General features: G+C 38.4%; 1 protein-coding gene across 3 annotated transcripts in view; it reads right to left on the reverse strand.

The window, feature by feature from the left end:
• Window positions 1–16,514: 16,514 nt before the first annotated feature.
• Window positions 16,515–21,876, reverse strand: part of CHD1L (chromodomain helicase DNA binding protein 1 like) — a 50,911-nt gene continuing 45,549 nt past the window's right edge. For all 3 annotated transcript variants that reach the window (XM_082832697.1, XM_082832696.1, XM_082832698.1), the window contains 4 exons: window positions 19,194–19,264; window positions 18,975–19,089; window positions 17,785–17,893; window positions 16,515–16,849 (listed from right to left, as the gene is read on the reverse strand). In XM_082832697.1, coding sequence (XP_082688823.1) covers window positions 16,771–16,849; window positions 17,785–17,893; window positions 18,975–19,089; window positions 19,194–19,264 — 374 coding nt within the window. In that variant the 3' untranslated portion in view covers window positions 16,515–16,770. The remainder of the gene's footprint in view (window positions 16,850–17,784; window positions 17,894–18,974; window positions 19,090–19,193; window positions 19,265–21,876) is intronic.

Raw genomic sequence — 21,876 nt, forward strand, 5'->3', positions numbered from 1 at the left:
TCTGGAGCTCCTTTAAACAGCGTTCTTAATCCCCTCTCCTCGCGCACCAGGAAACAAAGAGGGAAGAAAAAGTCTCTTGCCTCTTTGGCAGGTCCAGACTTTTCCCCGGACTCCCTCCCAGCTAGCCGTGGTGCGCTAACCCCCTGCAGGCTGTTTTCACTCTGCCAACCCCAGTCCTCTTCCTGCGCTCCGACTGAAGCCCGAGCCTCAGCTCCCAGACCCGCCCGCCCTCGCAGGTGAGCCGACAAGCCTCTTGGGCTGATGAGTGCCGGTCTGCACCAATCCTCTGTGCAGGAATCTCTTTTCCTGCACAGAGGTGCTTTGCCCTCTGCACCCCTGTTGCTGCGTTCTCCTCCGTGGCTCCAAAGCTCCCCACTCCGCCTCCCGCAGTCTCCACCCACGAAGGGGCTTCCTAGTGTGTGGAAACCTTTCCTCCTTCACAGTTCCCTCCCACTGGTGCAGGTCCCATCCCTATCCTTTTGTCTCTGTTTATTCTTTTTTCTTTTGCCCTACCCAGGTACATGGGGACTTTCTTGCCTTTTGGGAGGTCTGAGGTCTTCTGCCAGCGTTCAGTAGGTGTTCTGTAGGAGTTGTTCCACGTGTAGATGTATTTCTGGTGTATCTGTGGGGAGGAAGGTTATCTCCGCGTCTTACTCTTCCACCATCTTCCCCTCGTCTCTCTGTTTTGTATTTTAGATTCCACATGTAAGTGAAATCATACAGTATTTGTTTTTCTCATCTACATCTGATTCACTTGTTATTTTTTCCTGTGTATTGTGTGAGGTATGTTACAATTTTATCTTCCTCCAAATGGTTATCTGGTTGTCCCAATACTATTTATTATAAATTCCATCATTTCCAGTAAGTTGAGATTCCACTGTAATCATACTAATTTTCATTACATTTTTAGGACTTCGTTTTGGACTTTCAATTCTATTCTGTCTGTCAATTAATATAACAGTAGGACACATTTATTCATAGATACTTTATCCTATACTTTTAAATCTGCTTTTCTTATTTAGGCTTTCTTCACTAAATACTAAATACTGTGAAATTTAGTACAAAACTCTTGGGAAACAATGTGGTATTTTTATTTGGATTGCATTAAATATATAAATAAGGGGAAACTAAGGTCATTGTAATATTGACTTATTCAAGTATCTTATTCAATGTGTTTACATTGGTTCAAATATGCTTTTGTATCTTTTAGGGGTATTTTAAAGTTTTCCTTGTATAGGTTTTGCTCATTTCATGTTGATTTTATTCTTAAGTATTTTATTTTTATTGTCACAATTTTATTTTTTATTAAAGTATAGTTGGTTTACAATATTGTGTTAGTTTCAGGTGTAAAGTGACTCAGCTATATATTTTCAGATTATTTTCCATTATAGGTTATTACAAGATATTGGATATAGTTCCCTGTGCTGTACAGTAAATCCTTGTCGCTTATCTACCTTATGTATAGTAGTTTTTATGTTAATCCCATACTCCTAATTTATCTCTCCCCTCTCTCCCTTTCCCTTTTGGTAACCATAAGTCTGTTTTCTATGTCTGTAAGTCTGTTTCTGTTTTCTATATGGATTCATTTGTATTATTTTTTACATTCCACATATAAGTGATATCATATTTGTCTTTCTGTGTCTGACTTACTTAATTTAGTATGATATTCTCTATGTCCATCCATGTTGCAGCAAATGGTAATATTTCATTCTTTTTTATGGCTGAGTAATATTACATCGTGTGATATATACATTACATCTTCTTAAACCAATCATCTGTTGATGGGCACTTGGGTTTTTTCCCCATGTATTGACTATTGTATATAGTGCTGCTATGAACATTGGGTGAGTATATCTTTTAAAATTAGAGTTTTCATCTTTTCTGGATCTATGCCCAGGAGTGGGATCACTGGATCATATGGTAACTCTATTATTAGTTTTGTAAGGAACCTCCATACTGTTTTCCATAGTGGCTGTACCAATTTACATTCCCACCAGCAGTGTAGTGGGGTTCTGTTTTCTCCACACCCTCTCCAGCATTTATTATTTGTAGACTTTCTGATGATAGCCATTCTGAGTGGTGTGAGGAGATACCTCACTGTGGTTTTGATTTGCATTTCTCTAATAGTTAGTGATGTTGAGCATTTTTCATGTGCCTGTTGGCCATCCATATGGCTTCTTTGGAGAAATATCTATTTAGGTCTTCTGCTCATTTTTTGATTGAGTCGTTTATTTTTTGATACTGAGTTGTATGAGCTGTTTGTATATTTTGGAAATTAAGCCCTTGTTGGTCACATCGTTTGCAAATATTTTCTCCCAGTCCATAGCCTGTCTTTTCATTTTGTTTATGGTTTCCTTTGCTGTGTCAAAGCTTTTAAGTTTGATTAGGTCCCATTTATTTCTATTCACTTTTATTTCTATTGCTTTGGTAGACTGACCTAAGAAAACTTTGGTGCAATTTATGTCCTAGAATGCTTTGCCTATGTTCTCTTCTAGGAGTGTTATGGTATCATGTCTATATATAAGTCTTTAAGCCATTTTGAGTTTATTTTTCTGTATGGTGTGAGGGTGTTCTAACTTCATTGATTTACATGTGGCTGTCCAGCTTTCCCAACACCACTTGCTAAAGAGATTGTCATTTCCCCATTGTATATTCTTGCCTCCTTTGTCAAAGATTACTTGACTGTAGGTGTGTGGATTTATTTCTGGCCTCTCTATTCTATCCCATTGATCTATAGGTCAGTTTTTGTGCCAAAACCACACTGTTTTGATAACTGTATCTTTGTAGTATTGTCTGAAGCCTGGAAGGTTATGCCTCCAGCTTTGTTTTTTTTTTCTTCACAATTGCTTTGGCAATTCTGGATCTTTTATCATTCCATATAAATTTTAGGATTATTTGTTCTAGCTCTGTGAAAAATGTCATCAGTATTTTGATAAGGATCACATTAAATCTGTAGACTGCTTTGGGTAGTATGGCCATTTTAATGATATTAATTCTTCCAATCTAAGAGCATGGGATATCTTTCCATTTCTTTGAGTGATATTCACTTTCCTTTATCAATGTTTTATACTTTCCAGTGTACAGGTATTTTTTGTTAGAATTTTAAATGTGTTCTTCTTCCTTGATGATTTCTAATCATATATCATTTGTATATATGAAGACTATTGAATTTGTATGTTAAAATTTTATATATTGCTACTTTACTGAGGGTTTTTACTTTTTAATTGCCTGAGTTTATAATTGATTATTTTGTTAAACTCTCATATCACCTTTTAACATAGATAGTCTAACATCACCTTTCCAATTCTTATGTCTCTAACTGTTTTCTCTTTCTAGTTACATTGGCTAAAACCTCCAGGACAATGTTAAATAGTAGAGGAGAGGGCTTCCCTGGTGGCGCAGTTGTTGAGAGTCCGCCTGCCGGTGCAGGGGACGCGGGTTCGTGCCCCGGTCCGGGAGGATCCCACGTGCCGCGGAGCGGCTGGGCCCGTGAGCCGTGGCCGCTGAGCCTGCGCGTCCGGAGCCTGTGCTCCGCAGCGGGAGAGGCCACGGCAGTGAGAGGCCCGCGTACCAAAAAAATAAATAAAAAAAATAAAAGAAAATAGTAGAGGAGATAATAGGTATCTTTCTTGGTTCTTGACCTTAGTAGAAATGGCTTTAGTGTTTTACCATTTAGTAAAATATTGGCTGTAGGAGTAAGGTGTATATATTTTATCATGTTTAGGCTGTATCCATCAATTCCTAATTTGAGTATTTTAAAAAATAAAAATGAGGACTTCCCTGGTGGTCCAGTGGTGGAGAGTCTGCCTTCCAGTGCAGGGGACGCAGGTTTGATCCCTGGTTGGGGAACTAAGATCCCACATGCTGTGAGGCAACTGAGCCCGTGCGCCACAACTAGAGAGAGAAAAAACCTGCACACCACAGCTAGAGAGAAGCCTGTGAGCCACAGCTGAGACCCAATGAAGCCAAAAATAATAATAAATAAATATTTTTTAAAAATTAAAAAACATAAAAATGATTAGTGAAGTTTGTTAAAGACTTTTGTGGAATCTATGGTGATAATCTTATGCTTTTTTCCCCTTTTGATATGTTAATACAGAGAAAATTACCTCAATTTATGCCATATATATGTAATTTGGTATAGTGAATCTTATTTCATGTGACTTAAGTTTCTCTTTTCTTTTTTTTTAAGTTTGGCTTAAATGAAGCATAATTGACATATAAAACTATGATATATATTTAGATAGGTATAGCAAGAGAAACAATTTAAAACTGTAGTGTAAGTACAAAACAGTTAATGACAGTTATATTTGTCTTCTACCTTTTATCATTGTGAGGTAATTTTCTTTGATGCTTTCTCTTGAATTCTATTTTGTTTAAAATTAACATTTTCTAATCCTAATTCTTGCTGTTAGTATTTCTTTGGCACGTATTTTCCATATATTATTATTTTATTATAATAAGGGAAGTAATTTGCCATTTAATACAGTGTTGTTCAGCACCTGTGCAATTCTTGCTGGGTGACAACCCAAATGTTAGTTGACTTATTTCCAAGTATGTGCAAACCATATTATGATTCTGGGATCAAATTTATGAGCTAGCTAGATGTTTCATTTTCATCATACCTACTATCTCAATTGTTAAAATGAAATGGCTGTTTTCTCATTGCTTGTATTAGTTAATTTTTTTAAATTAATTTAATTAATTTATTTATTTTCGTTGTGTTGGGTCTTCATTGTTGCGTGCAGGCTTTCTCTAGTTGCAGCGAGCGGGGTCTACTCTTCATTGTGGTGCACAGGCTTCTCATTGTGGTGGCTTCTCTTGTTGTGGAGCACGGGCTCTAGGCACTTGGGCTTCAGTAGTTGTGGTGCACGGGCTCAGTAGTTGTGGCTTGCGGGGCTCTAGAGTGCAGCCTCAGTAGTTGTGCCACACAGGCTTAGTTGCTCCACGGCATGTGGGATCTTCCCAGACCAGGAATCAAACCCGTGTCCAGTGGCAGGTGGATTTTTAACCACTGCGCCACCAGGGAAGTCCTGTATTAGTTAATTTTTGATGTATAACAAATAACCACAAACTCTAAGTGGTCTACAGCATAAGCATTTATTTCACTCATGGATCTGCAAGTCCTCTGCTTTAGCTGAGGGAGCCCTGCTTCTCACTAAGTTCTGCAGGTCAGCCAGGTATAGCTTTGCTTCACATGTGTTCCACTAAGGTATAGGCTAACAGGATTACAGCTACTCATTGGAAGATCACATGGTGATAGCACAGGGAAAGAGGGCAACTAGAAAGAATTGAGGTCTCAAGACTGAGGCTCAGAATGGCAGACTGTCACATCTACCCACATTCCATTTATCGAAGCAGGTAATATAGCCAACCCAAAGTCCAGGGGTGAGGATGTGGATACTGTGAAGGGTAAGTATTGACACCAGTAATTTAACCTACTACATTTACCATCTACTTTTGGTTCTATTTTTTTTGTCAGGGATTTTTTTACTTTGTTACATTTATGCATCTCTATATAGGACTATAAAAATAAATCGTATATTCTATTTAACTCCCCATCACCCATCTATTGAGACAGCTAATATATTTAATCTTATTCCAGGTGAATAACGTTTATCCTTTTTTTTCTTTTAAATTTTGGCTTTATTGAGGTATAATTGATATATAAAACTGTAAGATATTTTAAGTGTATATTGTGGTGATTTGATATATGCATACATTATGAAAGGATTTCCTCCAACTAGTTAATTAACACAACCAGTACCTCACATATTTATCTTTTTTTTTCCTTTTGGTGAGAACATTTAAGTTCTACTCTCTTAGCAAATTTTGATTATATAATAGTGTTATCAACCACAGTCACCATGTTTACATTAGATCTTCAGACCTTATTCATCTTGTAGCTGAAAGTTTGTACCCATTTACCAACCTCTCCCTATTTCTCCCAGCCTCCATCCCTGGAATCCATTTTTCTACTCTCTGAATTTGAGGGTTTTTTTCTTTTAACATTCCACATATAAGTAATACATGCAGTATTAGTTTTTCTCTGTCAGGCTTATTTCACTTACCATAATGCCCTCACAGTCCATCCATGTTGTTGCAAATGTCAAGATTCCCTATTTTCCTCTTTGATATTTTGTACTTAAAAATATAATCAGAAATGGATCACTAGGCCATATGGTAATTTTATTTTTAATTTTTTGAGGAACCTCCATATTGTTTTCCACAGTAGCTGTACCAGTTTACATTCCCACCAACAGTGCACAAGGATTCCCTGTTCTCCACACTCTCCAACACTTGTTATCTCTTGTCTTCTTGATGGTAGCCATTCTAACAGATGTAGGTGATATCTCACTGTGGTTTTGATTTGTGTTTCCCTGATGATTAGTGATGTTGATCACTTTTGCATCAACCACTTAGCCATTTGTATGTATTCTTTGGAAAACTGTCTATTCAGTTTCACTGCCTACTTTTTAATTGTATTGTTTGTGCATTTTTGTATTGAGTTGTATGAATTTTAAAAATATTTTTTGGATATTAACCCCTCATCAGATATATGATTTGCAAAAACTTTCCCCTACTCTCTAGGTTCCTTTATCATTTTGTTGATGATGTCCTGTACAGAAGCTTTTTAGTTTGATGTAGTCCCATTTATTTACTTTTGCTTTTGTTGCCTTTGTTTTTGGTGCCAACAGTCTCTATTCTGTTCCATCGTCCTATGCATCTGTTTTCATGTCAATATCATACTGTTTTGATTACTATAGATTTGTAATATAGTTTGAAATCAGGAAGTGTGATGCTTCCAGCTTTGTTCTTCTTAAGATTGCTTTAGTTATTCACTTATTTAGTTATTTGTGGTTCCATGCAAATTTAAGGATTATTTTTCTATTTCTGTGAAAAAATGTCATTGGAATTTTCACACAGATTGCATCAAAACTGTAAATTGCTTTGGGCTATATAATCATTGTAATAATGTTAAATTTTCCAACCCATGAGAACAGAATATCTTCCCATTTATTTGTGTCTTCTTCAATTTCTTTCATCAATGTCTTATAGTTTTCAGTGTAAAGGTCTTTCACCTCCTTGGTTAAATTTATTCCCAGGTATTTTACTCTTTTTGATGCAATTGTAAATGGATGTGTTTTCTTTATTTCTCTTTCTGAGCGTTTATCAGTGTATAGGAATGCAATAGATTTTTGTATATTGATTTTGTATCCTGCAACTTTACTGAATTTGTTTATTAGTTCTGTGTTTTGGTGGAGTCTTTAGGGTTTTCTGTATATAAGATCATGTCATCTGCAAATAGAGACAGTTTTACTTTTTCTTTTCCAATTTGGATGGCTTTTATTTCTTTTTCTTGCTTACACACTCTGGCAAGGGCTTCCAATACTATGTTGAATAAAAGTGGCAAATTGGGCATCCTTGTCCAGCTCCTTATCTTAATGGAAAAGCTTTCAGCTTTTAAACATTGAGATTGATGTTAGCTGTGGGCTTATCATGTGTGGCTTTTTTTTTAACTTTTTATTTTATATTGGAGTATAGTTGATTAACAATGTTGTGTTAGTTTCAGATGTACAGCAAAGTGATTCCGTTATACATATACATGTATATATTCTTTTTCAAACTCTTTTCCCATTTAGGTTGTTACATAGTATTGAGCAGAGTTCCTTATGCTATACAGTAGGTCCATTTAAAATATAGCAGTGTGTACATGTCAATCCCAAACTCTCTAACTATCCCTTTCCCCCACCCTTCCCCCGGTAACCATAAGTTCCTTCTCTAAGTCTGTGAGTCTGTTTATGTTTTGTAAATAAGTTCATTTGTATCATTTCTTTTTAGATTCCACATATAAGCGATATCATACGATATTTCTTTCTCTGTCTGGCTTACTTCACTCAGTATGACAGTCTCTTGGTCCATCCATGTTGCTGCAAATGGCATTATTTCATTCTATTCAATGGCTGAGTAATATTCCATTGTATATATGTATCACATCTTCTTTATCCATTCCTCTGTCGATGGACATTTAGGTTGCTTCCATCTCTTGGCTATTATAAACAGTGCTGCAATGAACATTGGTGTGCATGTATCCTTTCAGACCATGTTTTTCTCCAGATATATGCCCAGGAGCAGGATTGCAGGATCATATCATAGTTCTATTTTTAGTTTTTTAAGGAACCTCCATACTGTTCTCTATAGTGGCTGTACCAATTTACATTCTTACCAGTGTAGGAGGGTTCTCAGCATTTACTGTTTGTGGATTTTTTGATGATAGCCATTTTGACTGGTGTGAGGTGATATCTCACTGTAGTTTTGATTTGCATTTCTCTAATAGTTAGAGAAATAATTATTAAATAATTATTGGAGAAATGCAAATCAAAACTACGAGATATGTGACTTTTTATGCTGAGGTATGTTCCCCCATACCCACTTTGTTGAGTTTTTTTTTTTTTAAGTCTTTATTGAATTTGTTACAGTATTGCTTCTGTTTTATGTTTTGGTTTTTTGGCCCTGAGGCATGTGGGATCTTAGCTCCCCAACCAGGGATCGAACCTGCACCCTCTGCATTGGAAGATGAAGTCTTAACCACTGGACCATCAGGGAAGTCCCTGAGAGTTTTTATCATGAATAGATTTGAATGTCGGCAAATGTTTTTTTCTGCATTTGTTGAGATGATCATACAGTTTTTACCCTTCATTTTGTTAATATGGTGTATCGCATTGATTCAACATCTACCATTCAATTGTTCTTGCACTCCCTGGAATAAATCTCACTTCATCATTGTGTAAGATTCTTTTAATGTATTTTTGAATTTGTTTTGCTAATATTTTATTGAGGATTTTTGCATCTATGTTAATCAGGGATATTGACCTGTAATTTTCTTTCCTTGTGGTGTCCTTGTCTGGTTTTTGTATCAAGATAGTACTGGCCTCATAAAATGAGTTTGAAAGTGTTCCCTCGTCTTCTATTTATGGAAGAGTTTGAGAATGATTGATGTTAATTCTTCTTTATATGTTTGGTAGAATTTGCCAGTGAAGCTATCAGGTCCTGGACTTTTCTTTGTTAGGAGGTTTTTAATTACTGTTTAATCTTCATACTAACAATTGGTCTGTTCAGATTTTCTGTTTCCTCATGATTCAGTCTTGGTAGGTTATACACTTCTAGGAATTTACCATTTTTTCTAAGTTGTCCAATTTTTTGACATATATTTTTCATAGTATTCTCTTATCCTTTGTATTTATGTGATTATCAGTTGTAATATATCCTCTTTCTTTGTAATTTCACTTGAGTTCTCTTTCTGGGTGTATCTAACTAAAGATTTGTTTCTTTGGTTTTGGGTTTTTGTGGTTTTTTTTTTTTTAAAGCTCTTAGTTTCATTCATCTTTAATTTTCTTTTTAGTCTCTATTTTATCTATTTCCACTCTAGTCTTTAGTTCCTTCTTTCCACTAATGTGTTTAATTAGAAGATTACCCCTAAGGCCACAGCTGTGAAGATAAGCTAATTGGCTCCTTTCACAGGAAGGCTGTGGGTTCATCTTACTGGCAGCTGGTTAAGAACTATTTCTCCATTTGTTACAGCTCTATGGGACCCCTGAATTTAAGACCCACTGCCACAAGACCCGGGTAATCGAGAAGTGTCCCCTTTGCCTGATAAATCAGCCCCAGTCAGGGCCTTCTGGGGGCGTGGGTAGCCCTGGGAAAGTTTCTCTTTCTGCTTCCTGTGTAACCACATTCATACACAGTTGACTCAAACATGAGTTTCAACTATGTGGGTCCACTTACTTCTATGTGGATTTTTTAAATAGTAAATACAACAGTACTACATGATCCGAGATCTGTTGAATCCATGGATGTGGAACTGCAGATACAGAGGAACCACAAGTGTATGGAGGGCTAACTATAAGTTCTACACGGGTTTTTGACTGCACAGAGGGTGGGTGCCCCTAACCCCCACGTTGTTCAAAGGCCAATTGTATTTTATTCCTTTTTCCCCAGTGGTTTATTGTATTTTCCTTTCAGGAGGGCTGGACTCTGCAAGTTCTCTCTCGTGGGTGAGTACCTGGCCACTTCAGCACTCACCTAATTCTTGCCCAACAGTAGCAAGAGGCGTCCAGGAAGTCTCACTGGCTCTGCTGGTTCCACAGTTTGTATGGAGGTATGTCTGTCTGCTACTGGCTGAACTGGTGGGCAGGATTCCCCTTGGATCCCTTGGGGAAAGGTACAAGATCTGGAAACCCTCATAGAGGCGACCTTGTTCATTATGGATGTACAATTTGTTGATTAACGAGGGGGATTAAAAAGGAGGAATATCTTATGCTGCCACATGCTGATGTCCCTTTCCAACTTATAATCTAAATAAGTAGAGAGTTTCTCTTTACTAACTGGTGTGGAAGTTTTTCAGTGTTAACCAGTAGTGCTCTTATACATTGAATATTAGCTGAGAATCAGCACCTTTGCTCTCACTGTTATATGCCAGAAATGTCAGATAAACTGATAAAATGTGTAGAAAAATTTGGTGTCTTTGGAAAGATTTACTAAAGATGAGTCACCAAAAAATTGATGTCAAATTACATTTGGACAAGATAATTGTAAAAGGTTGAGGAAAAAATCATTTTAAAATATGTAGGACAATGCACTCAGTTGGCAGATAAGTCTTAAGTTCTTTTACTTGCTAAGTTATGAGAATAGATTTTTAATACTAATCTGTTAAATACAAAGTCAGTTTAACCAAATTAGTTCATACACGTTGCTAGATTTGATTTGTTTTTATGTTATTTAGAATTTTTGCACTTATGTTCATAAGTAAGAATAGCCTATCATTTTCCTTGCTTATATTGGCTTTTATTAAGATTATACAGGCCACATGAAATGAATCAGGGATACCACCTCTTTATCTATCTTCTATACAAAAGGGGGTATATACAAAAAGGGAATGACCTTCTGGGTTATTTAGTAGAACTTTTCTGTAAAGTATTTTGGGCCTGGTGTTGCAATATTCATTTGCCTGAAAATATCTATTTTGCTTTAATTCTTAAATGATATTTTAACCAAGTAAATAATTCTAGGTTATTTCCTTTCAGCAATTTGAAGATATTAATCTACTATTTTTTTAACATCTTTATTGGGGTATAATTGCTTTACAATGGTGTGTTAGTTTCTGCTTTATAACAAAGTGAATCAGTTATACATATACATATGTTCCCATATCTCTTCCCTCTTGTGTCTCCCTCCCTCCCACCCTCCCTATCCCACCCCTCCAGGCGGTCACAAAGCACCAAGCTGATCTCCCTGTGCTATGCGGCTGCTTCCCACTAGCTATCTACCTTACGTTTGGTAGTGTATATATGTCCATGCCTCTCTCTCGCTTTGTCACAGCTCACCCTTCCCCCTCCCCATATCCTCAAGTCCATTCTCCAGGTCTGTGTCTTTATTCCTATCTTACCCCTAGGTTCTTCATGACATTTTTGTTTTTTTAAATTCCAAATATATGTGTTAGCATACGGTATTTGTCTTTCTCTTTCTGACTTACTTCACTCTGTATGACAGACTCTAGGTCTATCCACCTCATTACAAATAGCTCAATTTCGTTTCTTTTTATGGCTGAGTAATATTCCATTGTATATATGTGCCACATCTTCTTTATCCATTCATCTGTTGATGGACATTTAGGTTGTTTCCATGTCTTGGTTATTGTGAATAGTGCTCCTATGAACATAGTGGTGCATGTGTCTTTTTAAATTATAGTTTTGTCTGGGTATATGCCCAGGAGTTGGATTGCTGGATCATATGGTAATTTCTATTTTTAGTTTTCTGAGGAACCTCCATACTGTTTTCCATAGTGGCTGCACCAATTTTCATTCCCACCAAAAGTGTAGGAGGGTTCCCTTTTCTCCACACCCTCTCCAGCATTTGTTATTTGTAGACTTTTTAATAATGGTCATTCTGACCAGTGTGAGGTGGTACCTCATTTTAGTTTTGATTTGTATTTCTCTGCTTATTAGTGATGTTGAGCATCTTTTCATGTGCCTATTGGCCATCTGTATTTCTTCTTTGGAGAAATGTCTTTTTAGGTCTTCTGCCCATTTTTCGATTGGGTTTTTTGTTTTTATTGTTGTTGAGTTGTATAAACTGTATATTTTGGAGATTAAGCCCTTGTTGGTTGCATCATTTGCGAATATTTTCTCCCATTCTGTAGTTTGCCTTTTGTTTTGATTGTGGTTTCCTTTGCTGTGCAAAGGCTTGTAAGTTTGATTAGGTCCCATTTGCTTATTTTTATTTATTTATTTATTTTGCGGTACACGGGCCTCTCACTGTTGTGGCCTCTTCTGTTGCGGAGCACAGGCTCCGGATGCGCAGGCTCAGCGGTCATGGCTCACGGGCCTAGCTGCTCCGCAGCATGTGGGATCTTCCCAGAACAGGGCACAAACCCGTGCCCCTTGCATTGGCAGGCGGACTCCCAACCACTGCACCACCAGGGAAGCCCCCATTTCTTTATTTTTGTTTTTATTTCTATTACCTTGGGAGACTGAGCTAAGAAAATATTGATACAATTTACGTCAGAGAATGTTTTGCCTATGTTCTTCTAGGAGTTTTATGATGTCATGTCTTATATTTATGTCTTTAAGTCATTTTGAGTTTATTTTTGCGTATGGTGAGAGGGAGTGTTCTAACTTCATTGAGAGAGGCATTAAGTTAAAGTCAGGCCGTTAGGATGGGGCCTATTTCAATCTGACTGGTGTCCTTGTAAGAGGAAATTTGGAAATACAGATACCAGGGTATGCATGCACAGAGGAAACAACTTGTGAGGATACAACAAGAGGGTGGCCATCTGCAAGCCAAGGGCAGGGGTCTCAGAAAAAGCCAACCCTTCTGACATCTTGATTTTGGACTTCAAGCTTCCTGAACTGTGAGAAAATACATTTATTGTTGTCACCCAGTCTGTGGTATTTTGTAATGGCAGCCTTAACAAACTAATACACTAGGTAAAAAGAAGACCATGGGAGAAAACTGTGCTAAGATGATAAAAGATAAGTTCCTGGATTATTGTGTCACAGAAGAGTATCTTGTCGCAGAAGCCAAGGCAATAGTGTTTCAAAAAGAGGGAAGCAGTGGACAGTGTTGAACTCTACTCAGAGGTCAAGATGAGAACTGAAAAATGTTCTTTGGATTTAGCGACTTGGAGGTCATTGGTATTCTTAACACAGACTCCCTTGGTGGAGTGAAAGTGCAGAAAGTCAGAATGGTGTGGGTTAGAGTCAGTGGGAGGTGAAGAAACAAAAGCAGTGTAGATGGGACAACTCTTTGGAGGTTGGGCTGTGACGGGGGAAGAAATGAGGATTTAGGGAGTTCTTTAAAAAATTTTTTTTTTTATTATGTAAAAAAATTTTTGGCTGCATCAGGTCTAAGTTGTGGCACATGGGATCTTTTGTTGCGGTGTGCGGGCTTCTCTCTAGCTGTGGCGTGCAGACTTCTCTCTAGCTGTGGTGCGTGGGCTCCAGAGTGCGTGGGATCAGTCGTTGTGGCCTGTGAGCTTAGTTGCCCTGTGGCATGTGGGGTCTTAGTTCCCCGACCAGGAATTGAACCACCGTTCCCTGCATTGCAAAACGGATTCTTAACCACTGGACCACTAGGGAAGTCCCTAGGGAGTTCTTTTTAATGAGCGTGACTTGACCTTGTTTATAAGTCAATGGGAAGATTCTAATTTAAAGAACAAACTGAATATATAAGAGAAAGTAATTGGCAGAATAACATTCTTGAGAAGGCTGGAGGGGACAGAGTTCACAGCAGACAGGGGGGAAGGGGACAGTTGACCTTTTTGTTAACATAAGGGAAGAAAAGGATAGAAGGATTGTTGTTCATTTTCTGGCTGGTGAAGGTCCTAGGTTTTTAAGCAATCTTTGCTTCCTAAAATGAAATCTCAGTTCAACTTTGCCTTATAACTAGTGTCATTTCCTCTCATGTTCTGGCATTTAGTTGGTTGTCTTATTTTCAGTGTGGTTGTGAGTCTTCACCTTAATGCCACTGGTATTTGAGTGAGAAGTTGGGAGAAGCTTCAAAGGCCAGTTGCTAGTCAAGACACCATAAAAATGACAAGTTTGTATATTCTCAAGTTTTACATTTAAGTACTTATGCCATCTGGCATTTATGATATATGCAGGAAGTCTAATACTTTTCCCAACTTGCTAGCCGGTTATCCACATACCATTTTAAATTCAATATTTGAGTACCTATAAATTGATTTGTGTGATAGGGAAAATAAATGAGAAATCACCTTTCTCAAAGGCCTTAGTATTTATGCAGTAATTAAATAAATATACCAATGAGTATAATATGTCAACAAATTAAGTGCCATAAACCCGATTATCATTTGTAGTTCAACCACAGAGAGGTTAGATTTTTCTGGATTCCTAAAGAAGCAGATTTGATAGGGGACAATAGCGGGTTGGAGATACGGGAGGGGATTTAGAGGGTGCAGGGTGTCCAGGGAGGGACCAGAATGAGCAAAGCCTCAAGCAAGAAACTGTAGGATGTCTTTGGGAAATTAGGTTAAATTATGGTGGAAGACAAGTAATGTTCGAGTGAGTTTATTCTTCACTTAGTAGACAGCAAAAGAAAACACACTGGCCTAGAGATGGTTCGGGGCTCTAAAATGGGTGATTCAAGCTATACTTGAAGAGGATTAATTAACTTAGAATGTAGTTTAGATTGATGGGACAAAAATTTAAACAACAGGCATGTTACAAAGTGAAGGAAAGTTTATTAAAAGTCAAGAAAATATGTAAGATTGTACATCATAATGAAAATTTCAAGTTTAAGTTAAGTTCCTCACTGTCTCAATAAGCAGGGCTTTTTAAAATTGATGTTTATGGTACAAACTTCTCCACAAAAGCTCATCCGTGAACAAAATCTTATATTGTCCTCTTGGCCCTACCTTGGCCTCCTCAGAGGGGAGGGCCAGATGGCATCAAAGATGCTGTGGAAGAAAGGGGACAGAACCCTTGGGATAAACAAAGTAGGTAGCTTCTCTCATTCTTCCTTCTCAGACAGTGCCACCCTTTGATGGGAAGAGTGAAGGGGTTATGAGACAGGAAAGACATACGGAGATGAAGCAGAGCAGCATTTTTGACTGATGAGCTAGGAGAGGTCAGAAAGGAAAGCAGGGGGCTGCCACTAACAGGTGACCTCATGTTTAAGGGAGAAAGTGCTACATGAGTTTTCTGATCTCTTTCCGTGTTGTTTTGCCCAGTTTACCAGGGGGCAGACAGCCATGGCCCAGGGCCTTCATCCAGAGAAAAGGCCCATACGGTTGGAGCAAGTGGGACAGAATAGGGTGAAAAGAAGGCCCTTTTTTTTCAAAAAAAATACCTGTGCCCCTAAAAATGTCAGTTAGGCTCCCTTTGGGGGTGAGTTCCCCGCTCTGATGCCCCTCTCAGATGTTCAGAAACATCTACAGCTAGCCCTATGCACTCTGATATCCAAAGGAAGTACAGCTTTTCAGGAGGGTAGACAGCTTGTGGACAATCAAGTTTTCCTTGCATCTGCTTATACCTCACCTGTTTGGACTCTGGCTGCTTCTGAAGGGCCGGCAGCTTACTTATGCACTGGCTTAGATTTCTCTACATTCTCCCTTTTTGGAGTTCCAATTCTGCTTCTAAGACTTAAGATGCCAGACAAGAGGTTAAAGTTATTATAATCACCCATGTGTCAAGCGCTGGTGGTTAAGAGTAATAGACAGGAGGCAATAAAAATGAAAGTAAAAAAGAAATTTTAGGAAAAACAAATTAAGGAATCATGAATTTAGGGTATAATAGGTCTTCAAAACAGATGCTAAATTGTTGAAGGGTGAAGGAGCCCAGAGGGAGTCAAACAGAACAGTACAACCCAGGTGCCAACAGCACTACTCTCCTTAGAAGGTCATGGTCCCAGCTCTGAGACTTACGGCCTCAAAGCAGCAGAAATCAGGCTGGCTGAGGACAGTCAGCCAAGACTAAGACTTCATGTACCAAGTGTGAAAAGCCATAGCTTACACGGGTGTCTCCTCCTAAGACTCCTTCTCCTGTGGTTCTCTGCCCCCTGCCCTCCCCAGTCTGACATTCCCTGTCAGCTTTGTGCCATTTCCACAATTCCCTTATTTCTTGCAGCTGAACTGATTCGGTGGGAGGGGGAGTGATCTTCTGGTTTCTCTGAAGTCACATTTGACAGGCCTCTGGGCCAACGTGTGTTCTTCTAGCTCTGAATGCTGAGCAGGATGGAGAGAAGGGCAGGAGGGGCTCCACACGTCTGGATCGGGAATCTCATTTCTCAGCCTTTCCCCTCGGAGACCTATCTTTCCAAAGCACAAACTGGCTGAAGGTGCTTCCTTCCCCTAGAGCCACCCTGTTCTCCTATTACCTTTCCTTTCTCCTTAATCCACTCACCTTTCTCACTATAAAGAAATCAGTCTGATGGAGGGGACGAAAACTAGACTGAGGGGAAAGAAAGCAAAGAAACCATTAGAGATAGAACATGTATTTATTATTATGCAAATAGCTGTGCAAACTGGGGCCCTGGCAAGCTGCCAAAGGATTTTCCCAAATATCTTGTGCATCCCTGTATTACAAGCACCACATCAGTACCACATCCAAGAGAACAAAATTCGAATTCAGAAAACAGAGTACCTCAGAGGCCCAGCAGATCCTGATTCCTTTTTGAAATATTCTATTACAGTAGCTTTGAGCAAACATCTTAGCTGGTTGCTGAAGGCTGGATCTGATGCTGAGCCGATTGTTAAGGCACCGGCTGTCCTGAGGAGGAAGATGAGGCCTGTGGATGAAGGACGGCAGCCTTGCTTCTAGGAAAGTAGTAGCTGATAAGGATGGTCAAGGAATATATATTTCATCACTTTAAAAAACTTTAAAACTTTTTAAAATCAACTTTACTAAAACCACTAGTTCTTTAGTAATTATTGAAATAACCACTCCAGAAGTAGCATGCCTTAGTTTCTTTTTACCGTATCATAAATCTTTCCAATATTGTTAGTACTTATTATTGTAGAGTTATTACCTGATATACTAAAACTCTTTTGATACTGCTTGAATTGTGCAAGTGTATAAAACATAACTTCTCTGCTAGGTTTTTACATTGGTTTAAATAAACCACCACTGAGTGAATTCATTTCAGTAAGTATCTAAGTAAAAAGATGAAGTTTCTGTATAATTATAGCACTTGGGGGCCAATTCAGCTTCTTCTAGTAATTCTGGGCTCAGTACAGTTCAAACAATGCTAACTTATACAGCAAGCAGGTCATTAGAAGAAAATACTAGTCCAGCAAATCTACATTATATCCTCATGGTCAAAATGAATTTCACACTGCTCCTTAAGAATACATTGAATGGGTTCAGAAATAAAACAGTTCACTTGTTTGTTTGCTTGTGTGTTTATTTTAGTGAACAGAGTGAAGTTCTTAGAATCAGGCCTTGGTCTATGGGCCTGAAGGATCTCCAGAGAATTGATGTGAAAAAGATTCAGTATGTTAGCAAATGGCAATTCTTCAATTAATTCCCCTCTTCGTATATCTTTTAATTTAGCTGTTGGCACGCAGAAATGCGTGGGTATATTCTACCTCCTTGGATATATACAAGTTAGAAAATGCTCCTTAGTTTTTTCTCATTGAAGAGGGGTAGACTGAAAAACATGGCAGAAGAAGACTTGGCCTTGGATTAAATAATGACACCAGAAAAATGCAAGACATTTTCCCCTTCTGAGCTGGAAGTGTACACCATCAGGATAACAAAAGGATACATGTAAGTTGGGATGCCTCTTGAGGCCAAGTGTTTCCGAATAAGTCGCTCAGTACCGTACCAGTTAAAACCTTCTGTGGCGTGTCCAATGCGTGGAAGATGGACACTTGCTGTTAAAAAAAAAAAAAAGAATCATGATGTCTTCATTCATCAAATTGATTAATGTGTATAAAATATACATAGGAGATAATAACATATTCTGAGTCACTTTGTGGTTTCCAATGAACAAAATGTATATAATCTTGGTGTGTCCCACTCAAAGCATATGATTATAATGTCAAAAATATTCTGGGGAGGGGTTGTAATAGGGGAAAATTACATTAATTCTATTGAACACAAGGACCTACAGGCTCTGGAAATAAGTAGGTACTATGGAAATAAAATACGATCAATGATCAAGATGTAATTAAAATAAGCAAAGATTCTTTAACAAGTCAAGGGGACTTCCCTGGTGGCGCAGTGGTTAAGAATCCGCCTGCCAGTGCAGGGGACGTGGGTTTGATACCTGGTTTGGGAAGATCCCACATGGTGCGGAGCAACTAAGCCTGTGTGCCACAACTACTGAGGCTGCGTTCTAGAGCCCTCAAGCCACAACTACTGAGCCCCCGCGCCTAGAGCCTGTGCTCTGCAATAAGAGAAGCCGCTGCAATGAGAAGCCCGTGCACCGCAACGAAGGCGTAGCCCCCACTCGCTGCAACTAGAGAAAGCCCGTGCACAGCAATGAAGACCCAATGCAGCCAAAAATAATAAAATAAATTTATTTTAAAAAAGTCAATCAGTTCAAGAAACTGTGAGACACACTGGGCTTAGAAACAAAATTGAACTCGGGTTTTTGGCAGAGAACTGTCTGCTAATGCAGACTGGGACTCTCCAAGAGGCGTTTCACAACTGCATTATGACCAGTTTACTTCATCTCTGGTCCTTTACTTCCTCATCTGTAAAATGATACAAATACCCAAGTGGATACAGGCGGTCCACAGAGATAATGGATACAAAAGTGATGTAGAAAGGAAAAGGGCTTTGCAAATACAAGATGGGGAGGTTGTTACTTCTGTGATCTCTCATACTGGGGCTTACCTTTACCATGTATGCTGAATGGGGTCTTGACATTTCTTACCTCCCTTTAAAAATCACATCATATGCTTGGGAGCAGAAATTCATCTATCCCTGAGCACAAGTGGAAGAGCTTACCTTTCTTTTTCTTTGCTGCTAAAAATATCTTCTTCAGGCCCTCGTCTAGGGCTGCCATCTTAATGCCAGACAGGACATTGGCACGATCACGGTGCTGGGCCACAATCAAGGCCAACTAGGAGGAATGATCGTTAGCTGGGTGGGAGCAGGAGTAGTTTCAAGGGGAGGTGATGGGAGTCAAAGTTCAGCTCTGATAAACTGATGTGGTTGTTTACTTACCAAATCTTGCCCTTTGTTTCTTGACTCTTTATCATCAATAGGAAATAAAAGGACACCTCCCAAACTCAAATCTGAGGTAAAACAAAAGGGAGTAACAGAAAGAACACAAAGTTCACTACAGAATGAGATCCCTGAGGAAGGACTACTCTGAATCCTCCTTATGTCTTGCCTTTTCCAAATCCACTCAGGTATGGGTAAGAGTGGCACCCCGTCTTGTTCCTGATATTAGAGGAAAAGCTTTCAATTCTTGTGGAATATAATGTTAGCTGTGGGTTTGCTGTATACGGCCTTTTATATTATACTGAAGTATGTTCCTTCTATACCCAATCTGCAGAGGGTATGTTATCGAAAGGATGTTGTATTTTGTCAAATGATTTCTCTGCATATATTGAGATGATCACTTTTATCTTTCATTCTATTAATGTGGTGTATAACATTTATTGATTTGTGTATGTGAACCATCCCTACATCCCAGGGAAAATTCCTGCTAGGTCATGGTATGTAATCCTTTTAATGAGTTCCTGAATTAGGTTTGCTAATATTTCATTGAGGATTTTTGCATCAATGTTTACCAGAGATATTGGTCTATAGTGTTGTTTTCTTGTAGTGTCCTTATCTGGCTTTGATATTGGTAATACTGGCCTCACAGAATGAGTTTGGAAGTGTTCCCTCCTCTTCAATTTTCTGGAAGAGTTTGAGAAGGACTGATGTTAATTCTCCTTTGAATGTTTGGTAGAATTTGCCAGTGAAGCCATCTGGTCCTGGAGTTTCCTGTGTTGGGAGGTTTTTAATTACTGAGTCAATCTCTTTACTCATCATTGATTTGTTCAGACTTTCTAGTTCTTACTGGCTCAGTCTTGGTAGGTTGTCGATTCTATGAACTTATCCATTTCTTCTAGGTTATCTAATTTGTTGGTGTACAATTATTCATAGTAGTCTCTTATGATTCTATGTATTTCTGTAGGATCAGTTATAATTTCTTTTCTGGTTTTATTTGAGTCTTTCCTCTTTTTCTTAGTCTTGCTAAAGGTTTATCAATTTTGTTTATCTTTTTTAAAAATTAGCTCTTAGTTTCATTGACCTTTTGTTTTTCTGGTCTCTATTTCATTTATTTCTGCTCTGAATTTTACATCCTTTATTCTGCTAACTTTGGGCTTAATTTACTCCTCTTTTCTAATTCCTTGAGGGGTAAAGTTAGGTTGACTATTTGTGATCTTTCTAATTTCTTAATATTTGCATTTATTACTATAAGCGTCCCTCTCAGAACTGTTTTTGCAGCACCCCATAGGTTTTGGTATGTTGTGTTTCTATTTTCATTTTTTTGAAATAGTCTTTGATTTTCCTGTTGGTTTTTACTTTGACCCATTGGTTGTTCAGGAGTGTGTTGTTTAGTTTGCACACACCTGCAGATTTTCCAGCTTTCCTCGTTTTATTTCTAGTTTCATACCATTGTGAACAGAAAAGATACCTGGTATGATTTCAATTGTCTTATTTTGCTAAGACTTGTTTTTTGCTCTATCATATGATGTCTCCTTGAAAATGTTCCATGTGCACTTAAGAAGAATGTGTATTCTGCTGCTGTTGGATGGAATGTTCTATAGATGCCTGTTAGGTCCACTGGGCCAAATGTTTGGTTCAAGCCCATCATTTCCTTGTTGATTTTGTCTGGATGATTTACGTACTACTGACACTGGAGTATTGAAGTCCCCTATTATTATTGTATTGTTGTCTATTTCTCCCTTCATAGCTATTAATATTTGCTTAATGTATTTAGGTACACAGATGTTATGTGCATATATGTTTACAACTGTTATATCTTCTTGTTGAATTGATCCCTGTATCACTATATAATGACCCCTTTGTTTCTTATTACCATTTTTGGCTTAGAGTCTATTTCGTGTGATATAAATATACCTATTTCCACTTTCTTTTAGTTTCCACTTGCATGGAATATATTTTTCCATCTCTTCACTTTGAGTCTACATGTGTCTTTAAGGCCCAAGTGGGTCTCTTATAGGCAATATATAGTTGGGTCTTGTTATTTTTATCCATCTAGCCACTCTGTGCCTTTTGATTGATGAATTCAATCCATTTACATTTTTTAAATTTATTTATTTATTTTTGGCTGTGCTGCGTCTTCATTGCTGCATGTGGGCTTTCTCTAGTTGTGGCTAGTGGGGGCTACTCTTCACTGTGGTGCATGGGCTTCTCATTGTGGTGGCTTCTCCTGTTGTGAAGCAAGGCTCTAGGCACGCGGGCTCAGGAGTTGTGGCACAGGGGCTTAGTTGCTCCACAGCATGTGGGATCTTCCCGGACCAGGGCTCGAACCCGTGTCCTCTCAACTAGCAGGCAGATTCTTAACCACTGCACCACCAGGGAAGTCCCCAATCCATTTACATTTAGAGTAATTATATGTAAGGACTTACTAATGTCATCTTGTGCTTTCCAGTGGTTTTGTATTTCCATTGTTTCTCTTTCCCTCTGTGTTCTGCCTACCTTCGTAAATTGGTTATTTTTTGTGGTGGTATACTCTGGTTCCCCTTTCTCTGTCTTTTGTGGATCTGCTCTAGGTTTTTGCTTTGTGGTTACTATGGCGCTTACATGAAACATAGACAGAACAGTGTTCAATTGCCTATAAAAGCTCCACCCTTTTACTCCTCCCTTGTATATTATACATGTAACA

This window comes from Leucopleurus acutus, assembly GCF_964270905.1.
Source record: "Leucopleurus acutus genome assembly, chromosome: 2".
Lineage (NCBI taxonomy): Eukaryota > Metazoa > Chordata > Mammalia > Artiodactyla > Delphinidae > Leucopleurus > Leucopleurus acutus.